At 44.5% G+C, this 17,405-nt stretch overlaps 1 protein-coding gene across 3 annotated transcripts in view; it reads left to right on the plus strand.

The window, feature by feature from the left end:
• The window catches only part of LOC147464557 (Radical SAM superfamily protein), a 57,967-nt gene that overhangs the window by 15,318 nt on the left and 25,244 nt on the right, over window positions 1–17,405 (plus strand). For all 3 annotated transcript variants that reach the window (XM_086515575.1, XM_086515556.1, XM_086515566.1), the window contains exons 5-10: window positions 14–100; window positions 8,245–8,361; window positions 8,439–8,542; window positions 8,663–8,802; window positions 8,891–9,027; window positions 10,816–11,037. In XM_086515575.1, coding sequence (XP_086371701.1) covers window positions 14–100; window positions 8,245–8,361; window positions 8,439–8,542; window positions 8,663–8,802; window positions 8,891–9,027; window positions 10,816–10,944 — 714 coding nt within the window. In that variant the 3' untranslated portion in view covers window positions 10,945–11,037. The remainder of the gene's footprint in view (window positions 1–13; window positions 101–8,244; window positions 8,362–8,438; window positions 8,543–8,662; window positions 8,803–8,890; window positions 9,028–10,815; window positions 11,038–17,405) is intronic.

Consider the following 17,405-nt stretch of genomic DNA (forward strand, 5'->3'; position numbering starts at 1 on the left):
AAAATATTTGCAGGTTGGGTGTCCTCTTCGCTGCTCTTTTTGTGCCACAGGAAAAGGAGGCTATTCGCGGAATCTGAAAGCTCATGAAATTGTTGATCAGGTAAGGCAGAGAAGTATCAACTGTTTCAACTATTGTCATTGTTTTCAGGATATCCTAGCATCATTTGTATGTCTTTTAATGTTTTTGTTTGAACAAAAATCTTACACTGCACAAGCAGCACACAGGAAGGAAAAATATTCCAAAGGTGTATGAGGCATGACAACGAGGGAAATGGGCTGTTTATAGAGGTTGGAGGGTGATCATTATGGAGGGCGGCCATGGGACCCTAAAAATTGGTAGTGTGGAATTGTAATGGCTATCGAAGTCTTGAAGTGGGAGATTTTGAGGATACATTGTGATATAAGGACGTTGTCTTTTACATGGAGACACACCTATGTATTGGGGACCACCTTGCGAGAGTGCATGGACATCATGGGAATCGGTTTATTGTTCCGAACTGCATACACCAGGTAACACTAGAGGATCCGGAGGGTTGGCGTATTATTTAATAATAAACTCTGAGATATGGTCCTAATGATGCACAAAGACAATGATTCATTTGTGGTTTACAATTTGGACAAAGAGATTTTGAGACATTTAAAATTGCACTATCTACTTTAATCCCATTCACTCTAGATATGCATCACAGGGTGAGTATATATGCCACTATATGAGGAGATTATGTGCTTCTCCAACACGGGAGATATCGTACTTGTTGGGGTTTCAATCCCTGCACGGCTAACGTGCAATCAACAATGGAAAATACAGAGGAGCCTTTGTATCAAAAGATGGCTGCTGACAAGATGGCTATACAGAGGAATTCAAGAAGTTGGAAAATGTACAAGATTATGGGGCATTTCATAGCTTTGGGTTGATCGTCACCCGATTCACCTTTTTGACTGCACCGTTGACAAGACTATCCTTTGTCAACTAGCGTCACAGTGAATGGTGTCGGCTGCGAGTGCGCGGGTGCAGAAGCGTAATAGAGGACAGGGAGAGAGAATATTCCAGAGTGGAGAGGGGGCTGATTAGCTCCCCAAAACGACCATGACCCTCAAGCCCTAATAGGGCAAGACGCAACAGATCATTGATTGTGTGAAAGGGTGCTCACCGCCCCTGCCTATATATTATGCCATGCGCCAAGTCGGGCAACACGCACAAAACCCCCATGACCGATATATGGGAGGGGCAGGGAGCCTACAAATAAATGTAAGGCCCCTAGTGGGCATCCGTGGGCCAAACTGGTCGGTCAGGACCAACTGCCACCTGAATGCACAAGCAGTCGGTGGCTAGTCCAGGAGACGCACTAGCCGTACAAGCATGACCTATACTATAGTAAAGCAGCAGAATGATGTACAACACGTGATTCTGAACAAATTGCCAGAACTGATGAAGTGAGGCCAACAATGAGATGTGTGCTGAGATTTCTGAGCTGTGAGTTCCTCCAGTTCTTGCCTCAGCTGCACCACCAGCTCTTGTTGAGGGGACTTGTCTCGCTTTATATCATTAAGGAAAGACTTTTCTTCTTGCGAGGCACTTTGTAGTTTGCTTGTCTCTAGCTCCTTCCGCAAAGAAACCGGAGGATCAGAGGCATCTTCCAGGAAAACTGTGGGTGGCAGAGCTCGTAAGGGGTCTCTAAAGAGTTTTCTAGCCCCTTCTATCCTTGTGGCTGCAATAGTGTATTCATCCAGATTGGAGATATGAGCTTGACTATGCTAATGAGTTGACCAGATGAATCTTGTAGTTGGGACCAGTAGACCTCATGCTTTTTGTACTCTTATGTTAATGAGGTATCGGAATATATAGCTGGAATGGGAGAGCAAGGAATGGTGTACAACACGTGATTCTGAACAAATTGCCAGAACTGACGAAGTGAGGCCAACAATGATGTACAACACGTGATTCTGAACAAATTGCCAGAACTGACGAAGTGAGGCCAACAATGAGATGTGTGCTGAGATTTCTGAGCTGTGAGTTCCTCCAGTTCTTGCCTCAGCTGCACCACCAGCTCTTGTTGAGGGGACTTGTCTCGCTTTATATCATTAAGGAAAGACTTTTCTTCTTGCGAGGCACTTTGTAGTTTGCTTGTCTCTAGCTCCTTCCGCAAAGAAACCGGAGGATCAGAGGCATCTTCCAGGAAAACTGTGGGTGGCAGAGCTCGTAAGGGGTCTCTAAAGAGTTTTCTAGCCCCTTCTATCCTTGTGGCTGCAATAGTGTATTCATCCAGATTGGAGATATGAGCTTGACTATGCTAATGAGTTGACCAGATGAATCTTGTAGTTGGGACCAGTAGACCTCATGCTTTTTGTACTCTTATGTTAATGAGGTATCGGAATATATAGCTGGAATGGGAGAGCAAGGAATGGTTTCAGCTAAATTGTTGATACGTATTTTATTGTATGTAGATGACAGTTTGCTTATTTCAAACTCCCGGGAGGGATTACAACATTTGGATGCATTATACTTCTTTTGTGAGGATATAGAGCTTGAAGTGAACCTTGGTAAAATGGAAGTTATTAGTGTTAACATCATACAAAATGGGTAACAAATTATAATTGGAATTCTCTTTAAGGAGAGCCATTGAGTATGTAAGATCAAGTGTATACTCGGGAATTCCTGTCCAAGGCCCGTGGTTTTGTATGGAGGAGGAGAGGAGCCAGAAAAGGCTTGCGGTTTTGCAGCTTTAGGAGCTCTTGAAAGATGCCAGACAGTGTGCACATGCACAATTTTGAGAGCCACATACAAAACTATGATTGTCGGTTAGCTAGGTATGCCGATTCTTCTCTTAGGGTTCGAAAGATGGGGGCTCAGTCTCTATTGTAATAGGAGGGATCCATTGGTTGGATGCAATGGACCAAAGTGAGACGACTATGATGGATGGCTGTCTGTGCTGATAATTGCATGCATGGCTTGATGCAATATGTGAGGAAAGATGCGAGCCACTTTAATGGTCAGTGAGACACTATTTCGAGGAGTCATCTTTCTGCACAGGACATTCCGACATGGGAGCTATTGTTGTAGCGATATTTTCAATTAGCGTTCACATCCTCCAAGCATCTTGCTGATGAAGGGGGCATCGAGCATTTTGGTTTGCCCAGATACGCAACTGGATGTGTGCTCATTATTGGTGTGCCCCCTCAGTTTGACTACAGCCTTGACTGCGGGTCATAAGGATGGATAGTGCGAAGTTAGACAAAGAGCAGACATGGATCAGGCCCTCACAGCCACTCGCACAAAATGTTGCATAACCAGAGGCATTAGGTGTAACAAACTGCTGACGTGTCAAAGCCTAAAGAATGGAGTCAACGTACAGATGTGGCCGAGGGGCCTAAACCCTAATGTCTGCCAAAAACCCTAACTGCTGAAACCCTAATGCTGGAAACCCTAACCCTAAAACCTGCAAGCCCTAACCCTAAAACCTGCAAACCCTAATTTCTGCCAGAAACCCTAACCCTAACCCTAAAGCAGCAGACAAATTCCGAAAATTGCGTTGACATGATGATGTGGCAAGTTGTACAGATTTCCGCGTTTTGCGCTGGCCGATGACGTGGCAAGCTGTACGGATTTCCGTAAATTGCGCTGGCAGCTTTTTGGCTTTGCTTTTGGACCAGAAGCTTTTGATTTTGAAAGATTTTCATGTAAACTGCTTTTTAGGCCAAGGGCCTTTAAATATGAGGCTAGGGCTCATTCTCTGGCATGCTTCAGTACGAAGGTGCAGAGTCTGGAGTACCGGTTTGTACTTTGATGATGCAATATAAAGAAATACCGAAAGGGGCGCCAAGGTTTGGGGCCAATACTCTCTAGGGTGGAATTCCGCCACTCCGTGTCGCGTGTTGTCTCTCTCTCTCTCTTAGAGTTTTGTTGTTATTGAAGTGCTAAAAGTCTGCTCAGTTTGTTCTTTTCTATTGGCACGTGGTGCCCGCCTTGTGACAGTGGTATCAGAGCATCAGGCGTGTGCTTTTCTAAAAGCATACCGGTCCTACAAAAGAGCAGACAGAGCTATTGGAATTATTATGTGAGGTATCTTCGCCCTCCAACCCGGACTTAGTAGCTACTCCCACCCTTACTTCATCGCGCATCGGGCGCGCTCCCGTCTTCACCGCAGTGTCTTACAGGGCATAAGCCAATTAAGATCACTTGCAAGAGAAGGATCCAGATTTGTTTCAAGTCACTGTTTTTCTCAGAAGCAGTGCCATGCAGATGTTGATGTCTACAGCTACCAAGCCGCATACTCCAAGTACTTGGCAAGCTTTCAAGAAAATTTTTGCCCGAAGTTATATGGTTTCTGACATCTTCCTTCGGAGTGCAACTTCTGGTAGAGTGGGGTATCTTGAAATGCTTGCCATGGAAACCCTAGCAGATTATAACTTGAAGTTTCTCGACATCCCTCAGTAGATGTCTCTTCACGATCAGATAACCTTGGAGATTTAGTGTGATTGCTATCTCTTGGGACTACCATCGCCGCCAAAGAAACACTGTCTGTCCAAGAGCTGATGGACCATGCCGTGCTCGGCTACGACCTTATGGAAGAAACCTAACCCTAACTTTTGGTGCAGGTTTCAAGATGGAAAGTCAGTCGACTTTTCGAGCTCGATTGATGTCGAGATTGCTTTTTAAGTTTGAGTTCTGTTTGATCTTGTTTGGTGATCCTGTTTGGAATTTGTTTGAAATGGATGGTTATGCGGGAGGAGTACTCTCAACACCTCCAAACGACGCAGGCTGCGGTCTGGGGGGCGTTTGGTTGTAAAAGGCCTCTATATCTCTCGGCCCGGACCTTTTTAGGTTATGCGGGAGGACTCAGGAGTGATGAGGGAGTCGTTGAATATCTCCCGGCCCGGACCTTGTTAGGTTATGCAGGAGGAGTGTTCATCGGCGGCTTTATGTTTCTATGTCTTGTAACATGTATATGTGAGCATTTGTGTTGCATTGTGATGTGCCAACCACTGAATATTCCTAATTGGATGAGATTGCTTGGGTATGTAATTTTAGTGCATCAAGACACCCGAGGAAGATCAGTACGGTCTGGGTGTGATGGCTAATTTTACTACGCCGAAATATCAAGAGTTCCGATCTGGATGAAAGGAGAAGCTAACTCCTTGATCAAAATAGCCGATAGGAGCAGCTAACTCCTTGATCAAAAGAGCAGAAAGGAGAAGCTAACTCCTTAATAAAAAGAGCAAACTGATTGTCCCTCGGAATGACCCTCGGAAATTTTTGAGCTAACTTTAGTTGTTTTGCAGGTATGCTGTAATCGTGGACGATTACTCTCTTTCAAGAAGGGGAGATGTAACAAACTGCTGACGTGTCAAAGCCTAAAGAATGGAGTCAACGTACAGATGTGGCCGAGGGGCCTAAACCTTAATGTTTGCCAAAAACCCTAACTGCTGAAACCCTAATGTTGGAAATACTAACCCTAAAACCTACAAACCCTAATTTTGAAAACCCTAACCCTAAAACCTGCAAACTCTAATTTCTGCCAAAAAACCCTAACCCTAACCCTAAGGCAGCAGAGAAATTCCGAAAATTGCGTTGACATGATGACGTGGCAGGTTGTACGGATTTCCGCGTTTTGCGTTGGTTGATGACGTGGCAGGTTGTACGGATTTTCGTAAATTGCGCTGGTAGCTTTTTGGCTTTGCTTTTGGATCAGAAGCTTTTGATTTTGAAAGCTTTTCATGTAAATTGCTTTTTGGACCAGAAGCTTTTGATTTTGAAAGCTTTTCATGTAAACTGCTTTTTAGGCCAAGGGCCTTTAAATATGAGGCTAAGGCTCATTCTCTGGCATGCTTCAGTACGAAGGTGGAGAGTCTGGAGTACCGGCTTGTACTTTGATGATGCAATATAAAGAAATACCGAAAGGGGCGCCAAGGTTTGGGGCCAATACTCTCTAGGGTGGAATTCCGCCACTCCGTGTCGCGTGTCGTCTCTCTCTCTCTCTCTCAGAGTTCTGTTGTTATTGAAGTGCTAAAAGTCTGCTCAGTTTGTTCTTTTCTATTGGCACGTGGTGCCCGCCTTGTGACATTAGGCATATACCTCTCCACACGGGACACATCTCTCTCACATGGTATCAGAGGTATTGTTGGCTAGCTGTGTACCTCCTCGCATGCTCTAAGAATTGAGACTAGAAAGAGTTAGATACAAACGTATATCATGAGAAGATTGCATATGGCAGATGTGTCAGTAGGAGGTGGAGTTAGAAGAGTGCAATATATGGTAGTGTATGACATGTCTATTATGAGATTTGCAATGTCTATTTTTGCACAAGTTATGCAATGTAAGACGCTTTGTAGATGATCTTTTTGTCCCTGATGTTCCTTCTTTTCAAGATTTTATGTACTTGAATTCGAGTTTTGTAGGCGGAGGAATTTATCCCAAGGAGTTGTGAACTTAACTGTACCACAAATAGTGATTGTTGTGCCTTTTTAGACCTTAAGATTTTTCAGACTCCCTTGGGATTAGAAGTAGATATCTATGATAAGCGCCTTGAACCAGAATATGCCAATCTAAAAATCATCCGTATGCCTCACATTTCTTCGAACATTTCTCTTTTAGCTAAGTACGGTGTCATTTGCTCTCAACTATTTAGATTTTCTCGTCTTTGTTCTAGTAAATATACTTTTGTTGTTCAATCTTGCCATCTTATTTCTTTACTAGTTGAAAAAGGATACTCATTCAAAAGAATCATGAAAAAAGTTCGTTCATTTTTGCATCGTAGTAAGTTTATTTTTAGTGTTTCTTCCTTTGGAATGTTCAAGATAATCAGTAGTAAATTCAATAGAAGTGGGGAGCTAAAAAGCCCACTTATTGTTTGACTTAATAACACCTTATGTTGTTGTTTTGATCTTTAGCGCTTCTAGTATTTTCACTATAGCTTGACAATTGCTAGCCTTTATCATGGCTGAGTATGCCCATCACCTCCGGAGGGTAATAGAAACTCAGCTCGTTGGTTTTGTAGAGTACGTTCAAAGCATGACTGACCTCTATATAAACCTGCACCTACTCTTGGGCACTGACGACGTGAGTAGGGATGTCATAGTTGTTGTCCAAGCTATGCATGATAAAGTTGATAATCTTATTCTTTCTGTTTGGACAAGCAGTGAAGTTGAGATCACATATTGTCAAGTTTGGTTCTTTGCTCTTCGTAGGTTTGTAGTAGTATTCATTTTTCGATTTCATATTTAGCTTACTTGAGGACTTAAGAATGTGTTCCGTTAGAAGTTGTTGTGTGAAGTTTGATTTCTAGGATTAAGTTTTTAAGATGTCTTATCTTTTTTTTTTTTTTTGGGCTTAAAGTTGAGTACTTGTTTTAAGCCAAGTAAGTTGCGTCAACTTATTTTACACATGCCTTTTCTAAAAACATTTTTAAGTTAAGAAAGTTTTTGTTTTATCTAGTTTTGTTTCGTAGCAAACAAAGTGATTTAATTTGTTTGTTTGTTTGTTTTGTTTTTCTTTTCTTGTGTCCCTTGCTTTTATAGTTTTATGAGTGCTTTATTCCCTCTTATAATTCGCGAGTTTAGACTATTCTGAACTTATGAAGGTATATCTATTATGAGATTGGACGAGATACCATCGCCTGTTGCCTGAAGTTGAGGTGTTTTTATTGGAGCTTAGGTATCACAGAGAGAATCTTTTGAGGGACAAGATAGCAATGAGGCTTGTGATGCCAACACATTTATCCCTTAGAGGGTTATTCAGTGCTAGTACTACAGCTCAATTCTACAACCTCATACTCACCTACCCTGTTATAGGCGTCTCTTTAGAGGAGTAATGGTTGACAAGGTCATTGCCATTTGCAGAGCAAGATGTCCATGACCATGAGGAGCTTGGTTATAACTTATAGCTTCCTTACCATCAACAGATTCAAGCCATCATTGTTTTCCTTTGAATGAGTATTGCACGGTGACTTAAGGGGCTATTCCTGTTGAGGCAACCTTTCATGGAGATACTGAGTTGAGGAGAGACTACTTCTACCAGTTGCCAGCTTCGGCCTACAGATTCAGAGTCTTTCAAGAAATTCTTTTCTGTTTTAGCTAGAGATTGAATTGTGACACTTAAAGATGAGAGAGATCATCATCTATTGTGCTTTGTTCTGGTGTCATGGGCCATTTTGGCCTAGAGATGTCAATATTTCTTTTTTTCTTTCTACGTTTGGGGCCAAATCTCAAATGAACTGAAGTTTTCTCACATGAAGTAGTTTTTGACAGGTGTTGACAATTGAAAAGCTGTTTCAACATCGGGTTACCAATGTTGTCTTTATGGGTATGGGTGAACCTATGCTGAACCTCAACGCAGTGCTTGCGGCTCATAAGTGTCTTAATGAGGTGATCTGTTTTTTCAAGTGCTTATATCTGCATAAAATATGGGAAGGTGACTTGTATCAGTATCATTACTCTGGCAGGATGTAGGAATTGGTCAAAGAATGATGACCATCTCTACTGTGGGCGTTCCCAACACCATTGCAAGACTGGCAGAGCACAAACTCCAGTCAACACTGGCTATCAGGTTCGCCAGCTCAATTCATAACTGCATACGTTGTTATTTGTGTTAGTTGAAGTATTTTGTAACAGGTACAGTATATTGTTGAATCTGTGATGAAACTAAATTCATGAGTGACTTTTCCAGTTTGCATGCACCAAATCAGGAGATTCGTGAGAAGATTGTTCCAAGTGCCAAAACCTACCCATTACAAGCACTGTTGGCAGATTGCAAGGATTACTTTGTCAAAACACATCGGAGGATTTCATTCGAATACACGTTGCTTGGTATTTTTATTTACCAAAAACTGTTCTTAAGTTTTACAGTCTCCTACGATCAGTATCTTTAAAACATACGTTTTTGACTTTGTGTTAGCGGGTGTCAATGATGGAGAAGAGCATGCTATGGAGCTTACTGACTTGTTGCACAAATGGAGGCTGGGTTATCATGTGAATTTAATCCCATATAACCCTGTCTCCGAATCTGACTTCAAGCGACCGTACAAGGCTTCTGTAAGTTCTTCTTTGAGCCCTTCTGATACTTTTTTGTTTCTGGCGTGAAGAAGTCCCTATTTTTATTGTTTGCCTCAAGGAAGAATTTAAAAGCTTCATTAGCTTTAGGGTTGTGTGAATTAACATGAGCCACTTTTGTCGATAAAAGTGACGTTTGTGTAAAGTCGAGTCCAAACAATAATTTTCAAGACCCTTGGGCTGATTCCCTTTGAATATTCAAAGAGAGTGGTAAAAAAGAAAAATAATATTTGCTTGTGATTAAAAGCTCAATTTTTAAAATTTTTATTTAGGTAGGACCAGCCAAATGTAAAGGCTTTTTATGTTAAATGAAAAGGATACTTTGTGAATTTGTACGAATTTAGGGAAGACATCAAGTTCAAATCTGGGCTGCATAGCTCTAGGACATTTGAGTGACCCTCGGGTTTAAGGCCAACTTGATTGTGCTTTGTAGATTGTGGCCGAGGGGCCTAAAACCTAGATAGAGAAGTACCAACCAACTTAGGGGTTCCCGTCGAGGGGCCTTAGTTATTAAAAGACAGAAAAAGAAGAGTTCTTCCAACTTATAAGTTCCGCCAAGGGGCCTAACCTAAGGAAAGAGGGAACACACACACACAAGGCTAGTGTAAACACTTGATGACATGGCACATCAGTACGGACGCCCATGTTTTACGCTGCAGGATGACGTGTGGCAGACTGTACAGATTTTCTGTGATTTGCGTTGTCAGGCTGACGTGGCAGGTTGTACAGATTTCCGCTTTTTACATTGGGCAGATTTGGCACTTTTTGCGTGAGCTTTTCGAGACCAGTTGCTTTAGGATTCAAGTGCTTTTAGGATGAGTTATCTTGGGGCTCTGCTTTTGGCATCCCTTGTGCTGTTTATAAGTGCCCAGAGGGCCTCTCTTCTGCAGATCATTTGGACATCGAGTTTCGGAGAGAGTTAGACCCTCGGGAGTTGTACTTTGCAAACCCTAATAATAAGGAAATATAGAAAGGGGCGCCAGTCTTTGGGGCCAGTGCGTCTTGGCTCGGAATATTGCCGAGTCGCGTCGCTCTCTCAATTATTCAAGTGTTTTGAAGTATTAAGTATTACCGAGTGTGAATTTTGGAGTTATCTGTGTGTTTCCGTTTGATCACTCGCTGGAAGTGATTACAAGGAGTACTTTTTTTTTTTTTTGGTGGTGGGGGTAAGTCACAAAGTGATGATGTGCCATGTTCGTGCCAGATTGAAAGAGAGGAGTGAAGGTTGAGCTAGAGCTGGACCAGGTGAGAGGGCCCGTCTTTGAGCAGACTATGGCGTGAAATGCAAAGTGAGATCTGACTTGGGTTGACACGTGGCCCCCTCCAACCCACCCACACCCCCCCTAACAACACCCCCCCCCCCCCCCCCCCCCCCCCAGCCCCCCAAAAGAAAAAAGGGTTCACCAAGCGAGCATCAAAAGTGAGCACAAATGGCCAAAAGCGACCTGGATTTTGAAACTCAAGGGGCTATTTGTGACTGTTTGTTTCCGAGCTGTCCGTCTCCAACGGGATGGGTCCGCTGGATGTCCCGTGCGTTCCCTCTGTCTGCCTGGCCATATGGTTGTTTCCATGGTGTCTATTTTGTCCTTGGATGTGATTGCAAAGGTTTTCCTGGTTCCGGAAAATTTGCAGATCTTTTTTGAATTTGCTTGTTTTCTTAAATTCACCAGAAAATAATTTCAAGCTTGTGATTGTAGATGTTGGCTTCTTTTTTGAATTTGCTTGTTTTCTTAATTTCACCACAAAATAATTTCAAGCTTGTGATTGTAGATGTTGGCTTTTGAGAGGATCTTAAATGATCGTGGAGTTATCGCTAGCATCCGGCAAACGCGTGGAGTAGATGCTAATGCTGCATGCGGCCAACTACGAAATGAATTTCAAAAATCTCCACTTAAGTAGCCAGAGATCTGGGAAGTCATTATTTTTTCAAAGGATTGCGTTGAGATGGATCTGAAGAAGGCACATTACGAAGGCTGATATTTCATGTTCCAGGTATTCTTTTTAGCAAGCTCTGTGAAATACAAGTGAGCTTCTTTTTTTTGAAAGCTAGTCTTTGCTTTTTTTATCGGAACAAAAGAGTTTTCTCTTTTCGTGTTAATAATTTTCTCTCATCTTAAATTAGGACCACAATCAGTCGTGAAAATCTAGAGGTTCTATGCATTTTCCAATTGTTTATAGTTTCTGTTGCCATGCAATCAGGATTGAACTATAAACATTATCAGGAAGAAGTACTCACAATTAGTGTCAGTCACCTGAGCTCTTTGTTTTAAATGGTTCTCTATTGCTATGTTAGGGATTCTGGTTGCTGTATTCCTTCAAGGTTTTGCAGCTGCTGTTCTTTGTTGGGGTTTTGGATGTGTGTTTCTTTGTAGGAAGCTCTGCCATTGGTCTTCTATGCACATATCATTTGCAGGTAGAGCTATGGTAGTGTATCAGGTGTTGTTTACAACAGTTTGGTATACTACTTCTCGTTTGATGCTCCATCTAGGGGTTTTATGCTAGCTAGGCCGCCTAGTATGCGATTGTTGTGGAGGTTGTCACAACACGAGAGCCACCTGTCAGAGGTTGCATGGTGTACCAATTTGTGCCGAGGTAGGATGGTGGATTGGGTATTTGATCCGGAGATGCATAGCTGCATAGCTGTGCGTCGCTTTCCAAGCTCATCATCCATGGTCTATTTCGAGGAGCTGAGTATTGGAAGCAATGTTGTAGCAGGCTACAGTGTCACTTTCACAGGACAGTTAGTTTACAGTTGGTCTTTGGTCTGGTCAGTTCACACTAGACGGACTCGTTGGGCAGCGACACGTGGCAGGGATACGGTGGTTTAGTGGACATCGTGGCCAGGTCACCCACCGCCACCCAGTGGGGATAGACTTAGGTGATGTCATTTATGAGCCGTTGGTGGCTCTTTATGATTGTATATATGAGTAGTAGCGTTTGGTCAGAGGATCTTGCACGTAGTCGTCTAGAGTGAGTCTATACACAGAGCACGTCTTCACCATCCCGGCACATCTGAGCCTCGACACCCAATTGTATCTATGAGTCCTGGGTTGGAGCTGAGTGTGCTGCCACGCCAGAGTCTGTATCAGTTCTTTGAGATAGTCGAGTCATATGTTTTGGTCTGTTGTTGTGCCTTTGTGAGCTCTATTGATGTCTATTGTTTCCTTCCTTTTCAGTCTGTTTGAGTGAGATTGTCACGCACATTGCACTGAGGACCACCCAGTGTAGAGAGCACGACACATTATCCGCGCTACAGGTGCTCTCATTTTGGCGATCACGGTGGGACCTCAAATAAGTCTCACTCTTTGTTGAGATACAAATCGTGAAGCTAATTGGTTGTTACTTAGCTCAGCACACTTGCTTGCACTGTGTAGATAGTCTGCTGGTCTGATCTTCTCTCGCCCTGGTCCAACCAGCCCTCGTCCTCGTCCCGGGTTCTAGTCTAGTCCTCGCCCTGGTCCAGTACTCCTCGTCCTGCCAGCTAGGTGGTCTAGTCACTATCCCACTTGTCCTGGTCTAGACACGGGTTGTTCAGCCCACAGTTAGAGTCTTCTTGCCCAAAGCTTGGTTGGATTTGTGGTCACTGTATGACACATACAAGGCGGTCAGTCGAGCGTCAAAGCGCACTACTGAGCCCTCTGAAGCACTATAACAGAAGACGACCTTTGGTATCTAGTAGAAGTCCATTAACCTCATCACCCCTACCTCCACCTACGGCATCCCCCATTCCTTCATCCGATTCCACATCTTCCAGATCACCTTCTCAAGTAAAGCTCTCTCTTATTCTGCTACAGCAGGCTATTGAGCAACAGGCTCAGCAAGGGGCCATGGAGGCGTTGGCTAGTGTGTTGGCCAAGGTAAACATCAAGTTCCCTACCTTCAAAGGACTCTCTTCAGAAGATGCTGACGACCATGCAAGGAGGTTTGTATCTCTCCGTAGGGGTCGTGGTCTTAACAGAGGAGACGCTTATTTGGTACTTTTTCCATCCACCTTGGACGGCTTAGCAGACAAATGGTACAGCCAGTTTGCAGAGAACCGTTTTGCAACTTGGGCAGCCTTAAGACAACAGTTCTGTGCAGCTTTCAGGCCAGGTGACTACTAAGAGAAAGTGTTGGATGAGTTGGCTAACATGGTGCTCTAGCCAGAGGAGACCTTTGCAGAGCTTATGACTAAAACCAAGTCTCTGGTTGCCAAGATTCCCCAGCAACCCGGTGAATTCATCGTTAAGAAGTGGGTGGAGAAGGCGCTCCCCAAAACCTCTCAGCAAAAACTCCGAGAGAGCGTCCGACCCGACGCCACTCTGGAGGAATTCATCGCAGTCGCTACTAGGATAGAGGGGGCTAGGAAGCTGTTCAACAACTCCCCTCACATAGAGACTCCCTCTGTGTTCTCGAAAAGTAGTCCTCCTGATCCATTGACTTCTTTGCGCAGGGAACTTGAAGCCCTAAAACTACAACGCGCACTCCAAGAAGAGAAATCAATCTCTCTTAGACAAGAGAAACCATCGCACCTTGAGGCTTTGGATCAAATCAAGAGAGAGCTAGAAGAGCTTCGGTCTCAGCAGGAGACTAAAGCTATGGTATGGTGCAGCTCTTGTCGCTCTCCAAGACATCCTCCATAGGACTGTCCCCTTCGGGCTTATTGCCACTTCTGCGAAAAATTTGGGCACGAAGATAAGGATTGTTACTATATCAAAGGATTGCGGCAAATACAACAAAGTCTAGGTTCTTCTCTCCAACAAGGGCTAGCACCTGCATCCAACATGGTCTCACCCTATGGCCATCAAAACCCGTTGCCCCCTCTGTTGACAACACTCCCTATGCAGCAAGGTATGCACAACAACTTTGCATCCCCCAGCTTTTATCATGCTAGTACTCCCTCAGTTCCCAAAGATTCTACACCTCAGCCTCCAGCTCCATGCAGCAACAAGAGCAGCGACCACCTCGTCCTCCGTTTCTTCCGTCTAATCGGCCAATCTTATGCTACAGATGCGGTGAATATGGACATTACCAAAGTAAGTGTCCTTTACCTAAAGGGTCTCCTCCTTGCAGACATTGTCCGGAGTCTAAGGACCACTACAGTAAGGATTGTCCCAAACAAAGGGCATCCTCATCTTCAGGCCCGAATCAAAACCAACGAGAGTTTACATTTCCGAAGATCAATCTAATCACAGTGAACACCACCTCTCAGCCAGCACTTGCTACACATGCAGTTCGGCCACAACAAGCGGCAGAGCCTACTAGCATGCTCACTCGGGCACAAAGAGCAGCCCTGGGTTTAAGTTTGCCAACAAGACCATCTCGTCCATCACTTCCGCAAACTGATCAAAATGTCGAACCTGTAAGTGGTGAAAAGAATAGGCCAATCTCTATGCTTTCGGACAGTGATGGAGCCTTCCTTGCAGCAATGGTTGACTTGCAATAGGTCAAAGTTTCCGAGGAGGCCCAGATTGTAGGAGTTAAGCCCACAACGGAAGCAATCTTGAAGAACACCTTTCAACAAGTGTCCCTTTATGAGATGCTTTGGCTAGATGCAACCCTTAGAAGTGACACCCTCTCAATAATTCAGTCTTTGTACCCTGGTAGTACAGGGCCTAGTGGCGGGCACCTACCTGTGCAGCCCTTGGAGTCCTACATGATTTCATATCCAGCTGCTCCCCTCACCGACTAAAAAAGTCCTCGTCTCATTGTAATTCTTGGGCATCAATTCTCAGGCGTCATAGTGGATGGTGGGTTTGGAATCAATCTAATGCTAGAATTTACCATGTCGACATTAGGTCTGCAGCCTACCCGCCCTGCTCCATTCACTGTTACATTGGCAGATCTGTTACATTGGCAGACCAGAGGACAGTCTACCCTGTGGGCATAGTAGAGAAGGTGCCTTTGAGGGTACAAGACTTCACATTTAGCTTGGATTTTGTGGTGGTCAATCTTCCTCTGGTGAAGGGAGGATTTCCTTTGCTGATTGGTAGACCATGGTTGCGGCATACTAAGGCACTTCATGATTGGGGAAACGACGCCATGTGGATACATACTCCTGGCTCCCAAATGCAACCTATTCGGCTCGAAGGAGGGATGGATCCAGTGGCTCATCACAGCTCATTGTCAGTACAGTCTAACCCTGACCCTGAGCAGCCCATCCCACCTGATGGGTCTGACGAGGATCTGAAGCTACCACATCGATGCCATGCTATGTGGTCTCTATTCAAAACTCACTTGTGCCTCCGGTAACACTCTCCCTTCCAACTCCTCAGGCGGACACAAATGTCTAAAGTCCTACAGCAGACAGTGGACCAGTCGAAGAAGTAAGTGTGTCAGCCCCAAATTCTCACGCTTCAAATGACCCGCCGATGGAAGCCCTCGGTCTCGGGGAACCTAAAACACATCACCGAAGGGGGAAGAAATCTCCTTTGCATGAACTCGCCAAAGATCTTCCCCTTCCTCTAGTGTCTCCCAGGTCGGACGTCCCGCCCCTTCAAAAGCACTCTGTTATGTCTGGGTGTGAAGATTTACCCTTCAAGGAGCTTCCACCAGGATGGTTACAAGAAGAGTATGCGGAGTTTCCAATCGATCAAACACCAGCACATAATGTCTCGAAGCTCCAAGAGGTAGCTCACTTCTCATCTTCGGAAGCACCCTCTCCAGCTACACCTCCTGACCCGGTCAAGGAAGGCAACCTGGGAGATCCTGACAACCCTCAACACGTACTCTTAGCAGCTTGGTTATGGGAGCATCCCGCGTTACTCAATCAGGTAGTCTCTTTTATACACTCTTTTAAAGATGTTTTTGCCTGGTCCTACAAGGATTTGGAGGGGATCCCACCAGAATTGGGTGTCCACACTATACCTCTGGTTGAAGGGGCTAAGCCTGTAAGAGGCCGAGCTTACAAGCTCAACCCGAAGTATGCTGAGGTGGTCAAGTCAGAGTTAGAAAAAATGCAAGAGGCAGGGATCATTGTACCTATGGAGCACTCTGAGTGGTTATCACCCATGGTGATAGCTCCTAAGAAGCAGTCCAATAAAATCCGTGTGTGCGTAGATAACCGCGCTCTGAATAAGGTAACTATCCCAGATGGTTTCCCAACACCTTTCACTGAGCGTGTGCTCGAAGATGTAGCAGGGCATGTATTGTACAGTTTCATGGATGGGTTTAGTGGATACAATCAGTTGGGCATCCATCCAGGTGATCAGCTGAAAACGGCCTTTGTGACTCCCTGGGGTATTTTTATCTACACTAGAATGTCTTTTGGGTTGAAAAATGCTCCACCTTTCAATAGGGCGGTATATCTCATCTTTTGTCCTTTGCTTACGGATCATCTTCGCATCTTCATGGATGATTTTTCGACCTTCTCAGGTGCTCAATGTTCAACCCCAATGGAAAATCTAGAGGAACACCTCGCTCAACTCTCTGCTGTCTTCCTCAGGTGCAGAGAGGCACGCCTAAAGCTAATCCTAACAAATGTCATTTTTTGGTTACTGAGGGCACACTTCTAGGCCATGTGGTGTCTGCTAAAGGTTTAGCGCCTGACCCAGAAAAGATCGTGGCAATCTTAAAGTTACCACCTCCTATCAACCCAAAAGGGGTGCATAGCTTTGTAGGCCACACAGGTTATCATCGCAGGTTTATACGCATGTATGCACAGGTGGCTCAACCCCTAACCCGCCTAACCAGTGCTACTGTTCCCTTTCAATGGTCAAATGCAGAGGCTGAAGCTTTTGCATACCTCAAAAAACGCCTCACTGAAGCGCCTATCTTAGTAGCTCCCGAATGGTTTCTTACTTTTCATGTGCATACTGATGCCAGTCAACTTGCTGTGGGTGCGGTGCTGACTCAGCCTAGTAAGGAGTACAACTTGGATCGCCTTGTTCACTATGCGAGTTGCCTACTCACCAAGGCAGAGCGCAACTATAGCACCACAGAAAGGGAAGGTTTAGCTATTGTGTATGCTCTGCAAAAATTTCGGCATTATTCCTGCTCTGGCGGGTATGATTTTTGTCTTGGACTTAACCTGCCCCACCCGTCTGATGCCTTTCTTACGAAGAGCAAACTTCTGTTGATCTCTAGCGTCTCGAGTGACACTAAGTCCTTTTTGCTATACATATAAGTCTTAGTGTTCTTCAATTGGGTATTTATGAAGGTACCAATGTTCAGTAGCAATTTTTACTTCGCGTTTTTAACTACCTTCAGAGAGGTCAGATTACCTGATTTCCGCATTGGTTGCTTAGGCTTCTGATGTCCTCTCACTCATGTTCCTTCACCTTGTTCACCTTGCATCAAATTGCCTCCCAAACAGCTACCCCATTTCCCTCGTCCTGGCTGGCCTAGCCTTTGCCTTGCCGCCTAGCCCTCCCCTCTCTCCT

Source organism: Adiantum capillus-veneris, chromosome 1 (genome assembly GCF_014529385.1).
Source record: "Adiantum capillus-veneris isolate H3 chromosome 1, ASM1452938v2, whole genome shotgun sequence".
Classification (NCBI taxonomy): Eukaryota; Viridiplantae; Streptophyta; class Polypodiopsida; order Polypodiales; family Pteridaceae; genus Adiantum; species Adiantum capillus-veneris.